Below are 18,848 nucleotides of genomic sequence, written 5' to 3' on the forward strand. Positions count from 1 at the left end.
CAAGTCTTTATACAAGAGTTGTCCAGAAAGTAACCGCTGTTTATGCATAGCACAAGATCTAATGGGGTTAGTGCTATCATGTTGACATCAGTGTGTACAGTGGTTCAGTACACTTCTAACTGTGCAAGATGAATATTATATATTCACACATTGTTTAGTTATAACCTCAAAACATGAGTGCTGTAAAGATTGCTTTCTTGAACATTGCAAAATCTTTAGAATCACCATCTTTCAAGATATTTTGTATAACACAGTTGTAAGAGATTTTACTGTTTAAGTATGTTTTAATAAATAAAAGTGTATACTTTTTGTAACAATTTTATTTTTATATCTTTACTATATTATTGTCCTTAATATAAAGTTGTTTATCATATGGAACAACAAGCATTTATATACCGTTGTCATGTCTGATTTAACAACATTACTATAACACAAATGTTATGAGGTTTCGAATTCAATTTGTTGTTTGAGGACAGGCACTGTCATGCAGCAAACCAATCACTTTATTTTACTTTTATCGTCTTTTATTTTGAATTCCTTGAGTTTGCAATCTTTATAAGGTATAGTATGTTTCGTAATGTAATATATCCCTGTGAAACAAAAAATCAACACATTTTCCCTTCCTGTCCTAAAAAAACAGTACACATACCAGTGAAAGTTTGTTTTTGACAATGGAATGGTTGTGAAGAAAACAAGATTATTCCAAACATTTTCCATTGTTCAGTGATATAAGAAATCAGTAACCTGAGAAATGAGTAAGTTTCGAGATTTATAATCTGATGTCTTACTCAAATGGGTAACTATCCTAACTGATAACTACAAACTAGATTAAAATTAAAAAATCGTACCAGATTGTAAGTCAGAAAACACTACATTATGTTGTGTATTAATTCCGTCATACTTTCTCTAAAACTTGCACTAAATAAAAACAAAACACTAATTATTGAAACCGAACTAAAGAGTACAGGTCACAATATGTCTTCTATGAATGATCAACCACTGAAAACTGAACAGATGGCAGTAAAAAATGGCGATTGTCACAGGAAATACAAAATGGCAGGAAATGGGAATTGGGCCTTTTTATATTATTGTTTCATTCTGGATAAGCTTCTCAAAATCAAACTTGACTCCGTGTTGGTTTATTAGAAATCTCTCATCTGTTTAGGTTCACTTATTAGTTCATTTCTTAGAAATGGCAAGCAAAGCAGCCTAATCAGTTGTTCCGATAAAAAGTGTGAGTGATAAATTCGTGATAATAGCAAAGTTGAGTAATATTGGATATTTTGGCTTATTACCATCTAATGGAATAAATGTAAATGTTATAGAGCATGGATTGCCCGTCGAATGCAGTTGGATCAATGTCTGGAACTACAATTGTTCTACCGTGATTGTGAACAAGCCGAGAATTGGATGTCTGCCAGAGAAGCATTCCTATCAGCTGAAGAAGTTGATTCAAAGGGGGATAATGTAGAAGCACTTATCAAGAAACATGAAGACTTTGACAAGGCAATTAATGCTCATGTGAGTATTTAATTAATATTGCCTGTATAGATTTGAAATTTTTAATATAGTTAGTATAGCTGAGTTTTAGTATTAGCTATAGAAACTCTAAAACAATTTTAATAGTTTTCTGTTATTTTATATAACTATTTAAACAATAGTTTTACTGTTCTGGTTGTACAAGTTGTTTGTTATTGGAAATGACTACTAAATAAGTGGATAAAACACTTTAAAGAATAATGAAAATGCTTACTGTGTTTTGAGAGTGCTTTAATTGTACAGGAAGAAAAGATAGCGGCTCTGCAGACTCTGGCTGACCAATTGATGGCTGCTGAGCACTATGCTGCCAAGCCCATTGACGAGAAGAGACAACAAGTGCTGGATCGCTGGAGGCATCTGAAGGAGGCTCTCATAGAGAAACGTTCCCGTCTGGGCGAGTCTCAGACCTTACAACAGTTTAGCCGAGATGCAGATGAGATGGAGAACTGGATCGCTGAGAAACTACAATTGGCTACTGAGGAGAGCTATAAAGTAATTCAACGTCCAACTGTCTCTTATAAAATTGTATTGTAACAGTACTGCTGTGTCTGTCCACAGATCAGCTGATCGAGGGAAAGCAAACATACTATCTCTAATCTTTGTTTACTTCACAATTTTTGTAGCTACAATATATCATGTATATTTTAATATTTTTTTTATGACTAAGAATGGTTTAAAATTTTTCAAATGTTTTAAGTTTAAAATACATTTTATAAGTGATCCAAATATTTTCCCATATTATAATCCATCAAATAAAATTAAAAGATGGAATACAACGCAGTTTTTAAAATGTAGTTATTTCTCTAAACTTTTTATATTATCAGCCAGTCTCCAAAGGTTCAAGAATGGCAAATATTGTATTAGAGATGATTTTGTGTAAATTATACTCAACTAAAAAAAGCTATCAGATACAACATTTGAGAATTAAGAATTGATTTTTCAAGAATCGGAATCGTATTCGAGATTTGTAAATTTTGGATTTGCCCATTACGGTTTTTGTGGCCGATTTAGACTTGTGGCCATAATCAACGGAGTAGATATTGATATATTGTATTTAATTATTCATGTTTATTAATCCCTGGATTATTTAAAATTATTAAAAAAATTATCTTACCTTAAACATTCTCTTTTTCATTTATCTTTATATATATATATATCTCAGACCAATTTGTTATCGAAACATCATTGTCAGTCACATTGTAGAAAGATGTGAATAATTATTTTCTCTGTATAGTTGTCAATGATGTTATAATAACATTCAAATAATATATAAACAAAAGATTTAAAATTGTAAAACTGTAACAATTGTACAATTGTTGGCAAACCATGACAAAACCTAATCTAACTAACTTTGTGGGAGGAATTTGTGTTACTAATCTGGTTAAGTTATGTTATGGTTGGCCATCAAAGGAATGTACAGTTTTAAATTTTTATGTATTTGAATGTTATTTTGATACAATTGACACTCTGCACAGGGAACAATTATTTATATCTTACAAGAACCTGACTGCCAATGATGTTTCAATATACAAATCAGTTTCAGGCATAAAATAATATAACCAAAACTACCATTATTAGATAACAATTTTTTTCTATCATTTGTATTTAATTATTGTGCATTTCCATTTTCTTTAAGCTTACATATTATTTCAGGACCCAGCCAATATCCAATCCAAGCATCAGAAACACCAAGCATTTGAGGCAGAACTTGCAGCAAATGCTGACCGTATCCAGAGTGTACTGGCCATGGGACAGAACCTGATAGACAAACACCAGTGTGCTGGCTCTGAGGAGGCTGTTCAGGTAGGTGGTGGTGATGACGTAATGTATAATTTACAACATGATAGACAAACACCAGTGTGCTGGCTCTGAGGAGGCTGTTCAGGTAGGTGGTGGTGATGACGTAATGTATAATTTACAACATGATAGACAAACACCAGTGTGCTGGCTCTGAGGAGGCTGTTCAGGTAGGTGGTGGTGATGATGTAATGTATAATTTACAACATGATAGACAAACACCAGTGTGCTGGCTCTGAGGAGGCTGTTCAGGTAGGTGGTGGTGATGATGTAATGTATAATTTACAACATGATAGACAAACACCAGTGTGCTGGCTCTGAGGAGGCTGTTCAGGTAGGTGGTGGTGATGGTATTTATGTACAAGGGTTGTTCGGAAAGTAAGTTGCTTTTATATATACCCTATAGAATACACATATTTTACAGCTTTTTTATTATATGATTTGAAAGAACAACTCTAACAGTTTTTTTAATATGATTACCATAATTTTTATTTTGTAATACGAGGTCTGTCCAAAAAGTATCCGACCGCCGACCAGTAGGCCGGTCCGACCGGCTCGAACCGGTTATTGGAGGGGAGGGGCAAGCCTACTCCTTCCCATATTAGGCATTGAATACGATCCGGTCACTCAGTGAGTCACAGCGCTCTGTTCCGTACAGTACTGCCATGTGTGTGCGTCGCATTTGCATTAAATTTTGCCAAAAACTTGGCCATTCAGCATCAAAGACGATTACTATGATACGGAAAGTTTATGGTGACGTGCCTATGGGCGTTACACAAATAAAAGAGTGGTTTAGGTGGTTTAAAAATGGCTGCATATCAGTGGAGAGTGATGACCGATCTGGCAGGCCTTCAACGGACAGAAACGCTGAAAATGTTGAACGTGTTCGTGCAGCAATTAATGAAAACTGTCGATTGACTGTCCGAGAGCTGGAAGAAGATTTAGGAATACCAAAATCGTCAGTTTGTAACATTTTACACGAAGATTTAAAAATGAACCGTGTTTCAGCAAAATTTGTTCCTCGGCTGCTGACAGAAGACCAAAAGAACTGTCGACTTGAAATCGCACAGGACAATCTGGATTTGATAAAAAGTGACCCACGGCTATTTAAAGTTTTTACTGGTGATGAGTCATGGGTTTAAGGCTACGACCCTGAAACAAAGGCTCAATCTTCAACATTGGAAAACTCGCAAAGAGCAACGGCCGAAAAAAGCAAGACGAAACAATGTCAAGACAATGCTGACAGTTTTTTTTGACCAGGACGGCGTTGTTTTTATTTTATTTTATTTTACATTTCAACGGACATCTCCATTTTTACAGTTTTGAACAATAATTAAGCAATGAAAGTAAACAACCACAGTGACAAATAGAGCAATAACGATTAATAAACTATTTAAGTGACAAAACGGATATAAACTATGAATGACAATAACGTAATTAATTATTAGTGTACCGTGATTTGAACTATGGAAAACAACAAAACATGTTCATCACGAATATGCTCCAAGAGACCAGACAGTAAATAAGGAGTATTATCTTTAGGTCCTAAGGCGGTTACGAGATGCAGTGCGAAGGAAAAGACCTGAACTGTGGACAAGCCGTGACTGGATCCTACACCATGACAATGCGCCAGCTCTTTCCTCAAATCTTATTCAGCGTTTTTTGGTCAAACACAACGACATCAACCAACTATGACAGCCTCCCTATAGTCCTGACATAGCTCCTTGTGACTTCTGGCTATTTCCGAAATTAAAAGTTCCTTTGAAAGGAAAAAGATTTGACGATGTTGAACAAATAAAACAAAATGCGACGAAGGACCTCTTAGCCATTCCGCAGAATGAATTTAAGGAGTGTTTCCGGAAGTGGGAGGAGCGTTGGAATAGGGTAGTGGCTTGTGGAGGGGAGTACTTTGAAGGGGACCAGATTGCCGTTGCCACTGAGTAACGTCAGTTCATGCCAGACGTCAAGGTCGGATACTTTTTGGACACACCTCGTATATTATTGAATAAGTTTTACTCTACATATGCATTCTCGTTGAGAATTTCAAATACTTTTCTTAACACTTTGAGTCCCAGACATTTATGTTGCTGTACATGAAGTGTAAATAAAATTAATGTGATTTTTCATGTGGGACTGAAAGTGTTAAAAGTAGTAAGTAAAATTATTAATTTATTTTACTATCTGTATTTTTCTTTATTAACTCTCTATTATATCGTCCTATCATGTTCCGTCAAAAAATACCGTTGAACGATATTCTGTCCATTTGTTTTTTTTGTTACATACATACAAGAAGATTTGTGCAAACATTTTGTTGGTACTGATCACTGATTTTTCTACCACAAAACCAACAAGAATATCCTTTTGGTTAAATGGTTGCACTATGTTTGATAAATGCATATTTTAAAAGAGAAAAGTCATGTATTCCCTTCATATAAAAAGTTGTGTTCAATACAAATCAATTTGGCATTCTTACTACAGGGGATATAACAAATATATCTTCCTATAGTAAAAATATTTTGGTTTAATTGATTTTAAAGAAGTAAACACTGAGAAATTGGATAGAACAATATGTTTTTGTACATTCAACCTCTAATAGGAAAAAACATAATGTTTATACAGCTATCATACCCAAATATCAGTAGATAATTTATTGAAAAACATTTTTGTAATAAAGTTATAAAGATTTATATTTTATAACTTAATTGATAAGTTATTTTGTAGATCTCTGCAAATTTCCTTAGTCTTTTTTCTTATACCCAATGCGACTTGGCAACAAAAAATCCTAGTGACATTGAAAAAAAGAAATTTTTTCACAGCCTTCAAAGAGTTAGTAAATTCTAAGTGTTCACCCTAGTTAAATTCTTTAATATTGATAAATTTGGTTATATTTTAAGTACAACATTAATTGTTTTATACTATGTAGGCTCGCCTGGCATCGATAGCAGACCAGTGGGAATATTTGACTCAGAAGACAACGGAGAAGTCACTGAAGCTGAAGGAAGCCAACAAACAGAGAACCTATGTGGCTGCTGTGAAAGATCTGGACTTCTGGCTAGGAGAAGTGGAGAGTCTGTTGACATCCGAGGATTCTGGCAAAGACTTGGCTTCAGTACAGAACCTCAACAAGAAACACCAGCTGGTGGAGGCTGATATACATGCGCATGATGACAGGATCAAAGGTAAACACAGCTGCTCTTTCTTTTCTTCCTTACTCATAGTAATTAATTATGAATCTGGAGAAACCTGAGATTAACGTTGTTGGAAACCCACCCAGAGCTGCTTCTTTGTTAAAAAACTATTGATGGTGCCTTGTAATTTAACACTGTTGTTTGTAGTGCAATTGATCAATTTGCACCTTTAATTATAGGTGCAAATACTGTAAATTTGTATCGACATCAAACAGTAAACAAGGGGTTGCTACATCACCAGATTTCCCTGGAGATGATCTCACTAACAGGCACAAATATATAGCCCCAGGAATTTTTACAAAGATAAAAAACTCCTCCTTTTAATTTTCCTGTAAAAATTTGTAAATGGAAGTTTTCTGTTTAAGTTATATTTGAGAACAAAAAGTACTTTGTTTGTAATTTTATTACTAAGCCCACTCTTATATTTTTTTGTTCCACTGTCTATTTTTATCGCTATTTTGCTTTATTTTCGTTAGTTTTCACCTATATATAAATGTATCAAAACTGAACCTATGTGAGCCGGTTTATAAATTGTTTTCTGTTCTGTAATCTGGATTATAAAAAAAACACAGCATTCAAGTTGCTTTAGATGGCAATTTAGCTTAATATTTCATTACTTGCATTTAATGTTTAATAATTAGTTGTAATTTAATAGAAGACAGATAAAAAATTCTAGAATAACAAATGCAAAAAAAAAAGATAATACAATTTTATTGTTTAATTTAGCCTTGAGGAAAGAATATTCTAATTTGCATCAATAGAGAGGGTGTTTAGCACTCATTTAAAAGCACTTCATAGTTTTATTAAAAGTTTACAGATATCTTTTGTCAAATAAAGATATTTTATCCGTAAATAATCATATTCACAACACTCGATTAAATAGACAGGTTGAAACACATCATTTAGATTTTTTTAAGAAAAAAAACTAAATATATGGGAACAATAGTTTTTGTATATGCTACCAAGGCATATTTTACTGGAAAATAATTTATCTAAATTCAAATCTAAAGCAAAAGATTATTTAATAAATTTATCTCTTTAATTCGCTAGATGAATATTTTCTCAGCTAGAATTAAGAAATTCTGACCCAACTGTTGTAAGGAATCTAGGAGGGGCCATTCTATGTTTGGTATATCATAATATATTTTAATATAAATAAAAATCTATATTAAAGTCCTATCTAGTTATTAAGTCTTGAACCATTTGTAATTTGACGCTATTTATTGTACCTTTGTACATAATATGAATAATAGAATGTTTGAATCTTGAATCCATCAACAAGTACACACCTTCCTGGCTCTAATACTAGCTTGATCCCCACAGATGAATGTTGTTGTGTCCTTTCAGATGAAAGTAATTATTATTGATTAACCCTGAAAGTGGTGGCCAAATTCCTCTCAGTAGGGTAGTGTTTTTTGTACCTCGGACTTTACCTTATATTTATTTTATTATTGTATGTATAATATAAAGTAATTCAATGCAAATGTTGAGTCCAGCTCTATTTCACCTTGCGCTATTATATTTTATTCAGGAAAGTTCAAGGAAACATTTCCCTTATAGAAATAGTAAGTATATATGTGTTTTAAATGTATTCACCACATGCATGCAAACATACAAAAATGTAAAAAAGATAATTTAAAGCTTTTTATTTGTACAAAAGTTATGGTTGTTAATATGAAAAAACAAAGATCAAAATATAGGCATTTCAATGATCAATGAGAGCTATATTAATTTAAATGTATTTGAAAATTACTACTCTTTTTGCCATTTGTCACAGTGAATATAGATCAGTAGACATTTTTATTTACTAGAAATTAATGTAACTATATACATATTACTTACTATGTGACCAACATGTTTATTTCAAGCTAAATTCTTATATCTCATAAATCCTAAAAAACTTTGTGTGGTCTATATTTGTTAAGTCTGTTATTTTCTAGAAAATGTCAGGATTGAAATATGATTTTGATTGTTTTGGAGAAATAGAAAAATAATTAGATTTGTCTGAAATTTAAACCACATTTACTGCTGAAAAAGATATTTGAAACTCATCGGGGGGTACTAAACATATTTTTTGCTTAAAACGTAACTTATCATAATTTAATTCCAGGAAAAGCAAACAAACAAACCATTTTTTTACTTTAAATTCCTCAGAAAATCTGATGCTATTGGTTGCTTCTCCAATCAAAGACGACAGCACACAGCAGTTAGAAAACAATGGGTCTCCTGTCAGAGACAGCAGCACATGGCAATAGTATTGTTTACATTTATTATACTATTGTGTATTACATTAATAGTATTGTAAACAATATCACCTCTTCCTCACTCTCGCCCCCTCCTCAAAATTATCCCTTTCTGTCCCTACCGACCTCAGATGGCACATTGAGCTGCACATCGTCAAGGTCACTGTCAATGGCCGATACTCTTACCACCAGACATTTCGGATTCACTTGTATCGATTGTTTCTAAGTCACTGGCAAACAAAAAGGGCTTGTTTTTTTGCCTATCTGAAATAATTCTACTTGGTCCCGCCATTGTAATACACACAGAGTTAAACACAGTATTTATGTAATACTAAAGAAAGGCACTGCATATTTACTGAAAATTAAGCTATTTAGTTCCTGACTGAAATATAACTATATTATATTTCTAAAAACACGCTATGAAAATGTTAATGTTCTAACTCGAGTGCTGGTGGCTAAAACTAAGTATATATTTGTAACCATTACCAAAGAAGGTCTCCGATCAGAGACTTTAGCAGTGAATGTGTTAATAAAAGATTCCTTTTATCAAAAAATCCTTTTAATCCTACTTAGACCAATATATGAGGAAATTTCAATTTTTTCATGCCTCTGACCAGAAAAACAAAACATTTAAATCATCAGCATACAAACACACGGCACCATCCAACTCTTTCCATCACCCTGTCAAAACCTCCTACCTAACATGAATAATAGAGGTCCCACAATTAGATCTCTTGCAGCACACTATGCCACAATGTTTGCAATGCGAGCTATGAGCTCTCAGATAATGACTTTAATCATGAAAAATTGTTTTCTTTTGATTCTACATATTGTTGTCCGGTTTGTTAACTAGGAATTAACCATGCCTATCCTTTCAACAGATACCTAAGCTGTTCAATTTTCCTTATTAACTTTACATGACAGAGACTGTCAATGCTCTGGTAATCTAAGTAAATTTCCAACTATATTTTATCTTTTATAATCTGAGTCAATAAATGGACTGGATAAATTATATACCAGCAGTTATCATCGTTGACTTGTCAACAAGGAAGCCATCGTTGTTGTTTGTCCAACAGATCATTAGACTTTAAAAGTTGATCATAAAACCAACTTTGTAAAAATATTTTACAAAATAATCGAGATTACTGGCCTGTAGTATGCTGGATCAGTCACATCACCTTTCTAAAAAAGAGGAATCACTCTGACAACTTTCATAGTATCATGAAATATTTAAAAAATTACAGAATAATTGATTTACATGAATAAGAGGTTTTGAAATAAATCTAAAGATGTCTTGTTTGCTATTGTGTCATTCATAAAATCATTCATTCCAATATGGCAGTCATTAGAGTTTGCACAAAAATTCACAACTCTATTATTTTTATACTAGAGTAAAAATCAAGTGTTTTGGAATGCTCTATAACATCCTAAACTTTTTGTAATATACAGTTTAATTGTATCTCAAACAGTTTTTGAGTTTATCGATTACACGGAAAATCACATAAGAAATTATATTATTAAATATTTCAGTTATCACAAAATCTACTTAGTTCTTCTGGCTGAGCCAGAAAATATTTGTACCAAGTTAGAACTTTTTTTCTACATTTCTTTCATCAGTTCTTAGTAATCGAACCTACTCGTGTGAATCTTTAATCTATGTAATTAGATATCTTAATACTATTTAAAGGCAAAAAAAAACGGTTTATAATACAAATTTTAGTACATTTTTATGCATTATAAAATTTGTCTTTAAGTCTGTAAATAACGGAGTGAATGGCTGCTATATTAGAACGAAATTTAAAATGCCAAGCTGACCGACGAAACTTAGCCAAGATATTTATTAAATAACAATTTGTTACATGTTGAAATTTATTTTTGTGGGACAGATGTAGTTTCCACAAGCCTTATTATAAAACACACACACACACACACACACACACACACACACATACTTTGTAACTAGGAGTTGTTATGAGCTTGGGGTAATTTTCGGTGAAGTCGTACACAAATTTTTTCAAAAGTGCGATCATGATGACAATGTGGTTTACAATATTTAAATATAAATATAAAAATTGATAAATAATACAAAAAGATTTTCTATAAAATATTTGGAAAGTACAGGAATAATATTAACAAAGATTTGATTCTGTAAGACTTTTAGGGAAAATCTATTCAAAAGCGTTTTTAATATACTTAATGTACAAAATATTTACGTGGGATCCTCCTCCTTTCCCACAGTAGTGGCTCGTCGGCTAACATCTTCACTTATTTCATCATTACCGTATGGCAACCCGAGATAAACATAAAAAGAGTAATTCAATTTTCATAGTAGTATAAAGCAATTGGCATAGTTAGTTACATTTCTTCATAGGGAATGTCGATTTCAAGCTAATTAAAGTTTTGAACATTTAAAAATGAAGAAATCATTCTAAAAAAGTTTTCTTACGTAAATATAAAATATTACAATGTTTTCCACAGACATGAATGCACAGGCAGACTCACTTATCGAAAGTGGTCAGTTTGATACAGCAAGCATTCAAGAGAAACGACAGTCGATTAACGAACGATACGAACGGATCAAGAACCTTGCTGCTCACAGACAAGCTCGACTTAATGAAGCCAACACTCTCCATCAATTCTTCCGTGATATTGCTGATGAGGAATCCTGGATTAAGTAAGTATCAGAGTAATTTTTAAGTATAATGTAAGCGATCTCTATGTGTGGCTATAACATATTTCTCGTGAAGCTCACTCTTAATTCCAGGTAATATTCAGGCCATGCATAGTGACCGACTGTGTTCAGAGTTTCCACTCTGCTAGTGTGTAACCATGTAACGCTAACTTAGATTTAAATGCAAGTATATAACCTCTAACCCTTTAAATGACTGGAATTTTTAATCATATTGTATGAGGGCTATCCAGATGGTAGATTACGTTTTGATGTAAACAAAAAATAAAGTACAAGAAAAGAATTTTATTATATACATTTAAAAGTTACACTAAAATACTATTTTTCAACATAGTCACCATATAAATTTTGCCACTTATGGCAGTGAACTAGTTTTGAAATTCCAGTGTTATAAAATTCTGCCGTCTGAGACTTCAACCAGGTTGTCACACCCTCCCGCAGTTCCACGTTGTCATCAAAGTGCTGCATCGCAAACCAGGTCTTCATTACAGGAAACAGGTGGTAGTTGTTTGGTGCAAGGTCTGGCCTGTAAAGCAGATGTGGAAACACTTCTCAAGTCTGATTTTTTATGGGTTTCTGATAAGATTTTCAGTACCCATCTTGCTCAAAATTTGTGGTAATCTAACTTTTGCGAAACAATTTCATTTAACATACTCCTTGAAATTTGAGAAAAACTAAGTGAGAGTTCTGTTATTGTGAATTGACAGTCTTCTTTAATCTTCTCATCGACTTTAGGGACAATTTCATCGTTCACAATGCTTAGCAGTCCACTTCGTCATCAAGTACATTAGTTCAGACATTTTTAAACCTAATGTACCAATGACACACTCTCCTTCAGCAATCATATCGTTTCCATAGACTTGACAGAGTTGGCGATAAATCTCAATTGGTTTATGGTTCCTAGCCAACAAAAACCGTATTAACGACCGCACTTCACAACTCACAGGGTTTCTAATTGCATCACACATTTTAAACTGCTATTCTGAAACAACAGAGAGCAGCAGTAACCTCCCAATAGCACGGCTGGATAGCCACTGAATGGAGAAACGCACAGACATCAAAATGGCTGCAATAGTTCTGCCCCTAACGCTTACAGAGTGAAATGCAATCTACTTCCTGGATAGCCCTCGCACCTGGACAAATTTATGTGTGGGACCTTTTATTTATAATTCATGCAATATAATCTGTTATAAAATAAAAAAAGTCATAAGAATTGAGTGATTTTTTTACCCAGATATAAAGAAAAATATACTTTGTGACAGAAATGGATTGATTCTAGATATTGTGGGTTAATCTGGGTAGTAACTCGTGTCATTGTCAATGTCATCAAATATATCTTGACAACGAATAACTAAACTATCACTAACATAAGACAATTCAAATTCATACTATATAAAGTCATAACATAATAAAAGAAACTCTACAGCAAAGTATGGCACTACAGTGATGGATGTGTTTCTCAATAATGAAACTGTGGCAAACTGAATGTCCAGTTGAACAGAAACTAGAACAGAAGACAAACAGCTGTTCCTATATCTAGGCATTGAGGAAAAATAAATTATATTGTATGAGAAATAAGTGCAAGGAATGATGTTGAACATTACATATATATTCTACAATTATTAAGTACAAAACATATATCGATCAAATGGTCAAATTATGGAAACAATATAAGGTACTTGATATATCACCCGATGATCCTCGAGGGGTTAATATCTTTTCTGACAACTAATAATGTAGTTTATTGTTAAAAAGTTCCTTTTCTGTTTCTGTTGAAACGACCATGCATGTACTATTAGTACAGACAATTATAATTTGTTTTGCACACAATATTTGTTTTCATAATTTTCTGCAAATTATTAATCTTCTTTTAGTTTGGAATATTGAAAATAGTGAAACAGAAATAATATTGCACTCATGGTAAATTTGATCTGATAGTGTCTTGAACTTTCTAAATTGTTTGATTTTTGGAAACTAATAAATGTTAAATTGCATGAAGAGGTTTTCTGGAAGAGCATGTGATGTGGTATATTCAGAGGATTTTGAAGTGACCTTTTTCACTTCAAAATTATGAAGGGTGACATTTATGTTAAACAGGACTTTCCAGCTATTGTAACACCTTCATTGCATTATGAGTAACTAGTTACTCTTGCCACATTTAATTAACGTGCAATGTTAAAAAAATCATTATCTTTACTTTGATATGTTTTATTTATGTATGAAACTATTGTTTGAATAAAATAAAAGCTGTATTTCCAGAGAGCTGATTTAGAAAGCAATATATTTTAAGAATAAATAATGCTGCACTGTGATAATTTTTAAGGTCAAGCTATTACTAAGGTACAGAGCAAGTAACCATTTGCTCATTCAGTTCAACCTTTCCCCACCAGGAGCAGTCAATCACTGCCACTTGCATTTCTCTCTGGCCATATTAGATGTAAACCCATTTCTTATTTTTGCTAAATATGTTGTTAGAGATATGTTAACCCTTTGCACTCGTAAGGCCATTGCCAATGGCCACCATTCACTCTGAGAGCACTCGTATATTATTCAGTTACGTTTGTCCTCTGAGGTCACGTGGCCATCTTGAGCCGCTCGGCGGCAATGTCGTCTGCCAGTCTTCACTAGCTCGGAATTAGTTTGCACCATTGTATATGAAATTGAAAGATGGGCATTTAAAGTTTAAAAAACAAATATGAGCTTAAGATTGAGCAATTGAGATATTAGCGTTGTAAGCTAAATAAAAACATGCCATTATTTTACAAACTTATGTTGTAATTATTATGGTAAATATTGTTTAACAACAAATACAAATAAAATGAATTTTTTACACTCGAAACAAATGTGTATTAACCCTTTGAGTGCCACGGGTATTTTCCGAAGACATATGCATAAAGTGCCACGCTGTTTTTTCGCATATTTGTAAGCTTTTGGGAAAAAAGCTGTTGTAAAATAACTACCAAACAGATTTCCATCATTTTGTTGTTGTTTTTTTTCTTATTAAATGCAGAATATGATACATATCATTACAAATAAAATGTGATTTATAAAAATTTAAAACTTTCAGTATTTATAAAAATAGTTTTTTACTTTTGTATAAAAAGTTAAGTTTCGACCTAATTTGTGTTTATACGGTATTTTTAAGATTTTTTTAATTTATACCATGATAAAGGCCATATATTTCTAAATAAAATCCATGTGTAATATCTTATTCTAGAATTTTAAAAACATGGCATTATATGTATTAACAAAATGCTGCCCGGTACCGACATTTTATAAACTGTACTTCATTTGTCAGAGTTTAGAAATTACTTAGTAATGATGTAGTTTTCCCAATAAATCTAATAAAACATTAATACAACACAAATAAATATGATTAGTAAATTTAGAAACAAATACTTGCTAACATATTTACATAAAAGTTTACATTTACTAAATAATAACCCTAATAATATTTACACTGAAAATTCACGTTTTTCGCTTGAACACAACTCAAATCATACATTATGTTTGTAAAGAAATACAGTAAAATACTGTACAAGTTATTATTTTATTTTGTATTTACTCAAATGCTTGGTTATCGGCACATAATCACAGCCCACTATTTTTGGACGAGTTTTCCTTATCAGAGATCAAAATAAACTTCATTATGTTCCTTCTTCCATAATGAATCGAAAAATACTCGATGAGTCATACTTCCTATCTCTAAATCGTCTCCAAATAGACACACGAATGGCCTGACATTTTCGAATAATGAAACGTTGTTCTTATAGTTTTTTTTTTTTATTGATTGTCGTAATAACTTGTAAATTCCAAAATAGGTTAAACAAAGTCAGTTGTTTTTAATACTGTAATTTATTTTGTCCCCGATAAGGAAAACTCGTCCAAAAATAGTGGCTTCTTGATAAGTACCCAAACAACATAAGTTTCACAGATAAAATAGTAGAGAAACAACATAAAACTCGTATTTATTGATAGTTTGGAACCTATTGAATACAGCCGTCTTATTATTTGGCCAAAATAATCTTGTACTATATAAAATATTATCGAAATACGAAACGTCAAAATTGGCGACGCTGGCACTTTATGCACTTTTCGTACCGTCAAAATTAGCGACGCTGTGGCACTCAAAGGGTTAAAATGAAACAAAATAATAGAAAAATGTTTTTTACACTGTGATACAGTTCAAAACAATCGCCAATGCACAAACCAGGCTCTTTAGTGCAGGTTTTACAGTAATATTTTGTTCTTTTTCTACTGCCGCCAGCACTCCTGTCACTACACACTGCATAATCCTTTGACTTATTATTATTTTTACCTCCTAGTGGGTAAAGAATATGCAGTTTCCCATTTAGTCTTTCCTCTTCGTCTAAGTCTGAAGGCCTACCTCGTTTCCTACCAAATCTTTAATAAGTTGTTTTCTAAACTTTCTTTGTCTGCATTTTCCCTGCCCTTCATTCAAATTGTACAACAAATAAGCATTTACAATTGACGTCTCGAGAAGCCAGAAAAAGACTTTTCTCCACCATTTTAATGACTTCCTTGCAAATCCATAAGATGATATATTGATCACTTACGGCAACGCCTCCCATTGACTGGTTGTATTTAAATACCACAAGCGGTTTTGTTACTTCTTCGGTAACACCTCCTTTTGTCACACGCCTTGCTGTTTTTGTGCTGTTATATAGTGTAGACAACATCGTAACATCGTTTGTATCCTTCCAAAGTAAGAGGTGATACTTATCATCTTTTCTGAATGATTTTATTTCCTCCTTTCTTTAATTTTATTTTGGGAACTTCTCTTGTATTTTTAATCTTCTTTCCTGTTTGTTTTCTTGCTTTCCTAACTTGCTCGGGCAAACCCAGTCGATTCTTCATTATTGTCCCTGTCACATGCACTTTCATGTCATGTAGTACAGCTGCTAAATCTAAATTGGTATAGTACCTATCACAACAAACGTGTAGTCCCTTAATGTTTTCATATGAGTCCTTAAGCTTGTTTACAAGATGCAAGACTACCCTACTTGTTACCCCTTGGTCTTGCCGTTCCATCCTGTCTGTTATTACTTTCCCAAAGTACGGTTCTAAGGCACAAATGTATCCAGATTTGGATTCTGAAACGAAGATTTTAATCCCCCACTTTGTCTTTGTTATGCACCTTGAATAGAATTCTTCCCTTAAATCTCACCGTACTTTCATCTACACTGACTTTTTTACTTGGTAGATAGTACTCCCTATACTTTCTATCAAGGTACAGCACAACATTTCGTACCTTTCCTGAACGTGTCATCGTTCCTGATACGGGACCAGTTGGTGGGGGGGAGACATGTAAATTCCAAAAAATCTGCTGAATTCTTTCCTTAGAAAATACGTCAATACATCAAAAAAAGGTTGGTAGTCAATCCAGTCACTCGAAAAATAATCAGATATTTCTGGCTTTGGGTTCATGGCCATATTAATTATTACTCCCAAAAAAGCTTTCATTTCCTCGAGGGTCACATCAACCCATGACCACCACATCGACCTTTTCCTCAAAGAGGTTACCTTTTGAATTTTTTCCCTCGCATAACAATTAGTCTCTTTTATAATTTCAATAAGCAATTCATCTGTAAAAAAGAGCGTCGTCCTCCTCTTCTGGTTGGAATAATTCTACATTCTCGTCTTCACTGTTTACGTCCTCACGTTCAACAAAATCGAGTTCGGAATTTACTAATTCGTCGAATTTTTCACCAATGTTTAATTCAACGTCACTGTCATGTACTGAATCATATTCGTCGCCAGAAAAGTTTCCTTCAAGAATGTCTCTGATGTCATCTGAACCGAACAACACATCCTTATCCATACTAATTACTAACAGCTCATGAACTGATAACTAAACTAAAAACTAATGAAGAAATAAATTTAATGTAGACGCTAAATCAAAACACTGCTACTATGGTGACTGTTCACAGAACAACAACAAACACACTGAAACAGCAAAGGTTATGAAGTGGAATAAAACAGCGGACAAAAGGCGCGAAACTGACAGTGACGTAGTCCATAGAGTATCCAAACAGAATGTGTTAGTTTGCAAAGTTTATTTTCGTTGCATAATGAAAAAATAACAAATATATCATGATATGACACATGGCCATTGGCAATGGCCGTGCGAGTGTTCGTGGAATTTGACATTGGCCATTGACAATGGCCTTACGACTGGAGAGGACATTTAGTACGAAAATAATTCCAAGCGGACGGGGAAATGGCGGTGGCCACTGGCAATGGCCAAGCAAGCCCAGCAGACATTTCTTAAAATCCTTAACGAGTGCAAAGGATTAAAGATATGAATTCAACTAAATACATGATTTAAACTTTACTTCTTTGCAGAATGAATAAACTTTGTTAAGGATTGATTCTCTTAGACTCATATTGATTTGCCTCATCTACAATATGATTGTAACAGTTCCCCCAAACTAACCTAGAGTGCTCCATGACAGAGAGCTGCTGAGATATGCTGTGCAGACAGTTTGTTACTCATTGAACACCCAATGTTCATGAAATCTAACATAAAGTTTGTACAAAACCACACCTCAACCTATTATGTAATTTTACATTCAGAAATTGTTTTTCCACAACATTTATATGGATTGAAACTATTAGTACATATAGCTTGGCTTAGAGATGTAATGAAATCCACTTATTATTTACATTCTTTACAGGGAGAAAAAACTGCTGGTCGGATCAGACGATTATGGCCGTGATCTAACCGGTGTCCAGAACCTCAAGAAAAAACACAAACGCTTGGAGGCTGAACTGGCTTCACACGAACCAGCGATACAGGCAGTACAGGAGGCAGGAGAGAAGCTCATGGATGTGTCCAACCTAGGTGTTCCTGAGATTGAACAGGTATGTGTTTAACAAAAAACATAATTAGACGTCCAGTAAAGATAAGAAGTGTTTTTAGTTCCAAATGTGCAGAGATTTATTGTCCTACAATATAGAAATTTATTAACCACAAACATTTTATAATGCTTTCAAGATATCAGAAAGTATTTAATACTAAAATATATGAAAACACAAAGAAAATTTGTAATTTGAATTAAGTTTTGTTTGAAGGCGATCTGCGAATATTTTACTATTGGAATTATTTTTATTTAGTTCATGCAAAAACATACATATAACACATTGATAGTGCAGACAATTACTGATTGTTCCTGTTTTCTTCAAAATCTTTCATTGTCTAACACAAACTTTAAACTAAGAGTTAATATCTTTCTTTGTATAAACATATAAGTTTCAACTAACCAAATAATATTAATTTCTATTTAAGTACTTACGCTAAAGTAATTCATCTAATATTGAAAACAAAATTTAACAATACGTATAACAACAATAGACCTCAAGACAAATTCA

The 18,848-nt window shown here is 33.1% G+C and overlaps 1 protein-coding gene across 1 annotated transcript in view; it reads left to right on the plus strand.

Annotated features, from left to right (window-relative positions):
* LOC124360646 (spectrin alpha chain-like) overlaps nt 1-18,848 on the plus strand; it is a 112,003-nt gene that overhangs the window by 63,931 nt on the left and 29,224 nt on the right. The window contains 6 exon segments of the mRNA XM_046814453.1: nt 1,326-1,521; nt 1,783-2,031; nt 3,193-3,342; nt 6,260-6,515; nt 11,246-11,441; nt 18,155-18,341. Of these exon segments, the coding sequence (XP_046670409.1) occupies nt 1,326-1,521; nt 1,783-2,031; nt 3,193-3,342; nt 6,260-6,515; nt 11,246-11,441; nt 18,155-18,341 (1,234 nt within the window).

The sequence above is a fragment of the Homalodisca vitripennis genome, chromosome 4 (assembly GCF_021130785.1).
Source record: "Homalodisca vitripennis isolate AUS2020 chromosome 4, UT_GWSS_2.1, whole genome shotgun sequence".
NCBI lineage: Eukaryota > Metazoa > Arthropoda > Insecta > Hemiptera > Cicadellidae > Homalodisca > Homalodisca vitripennis.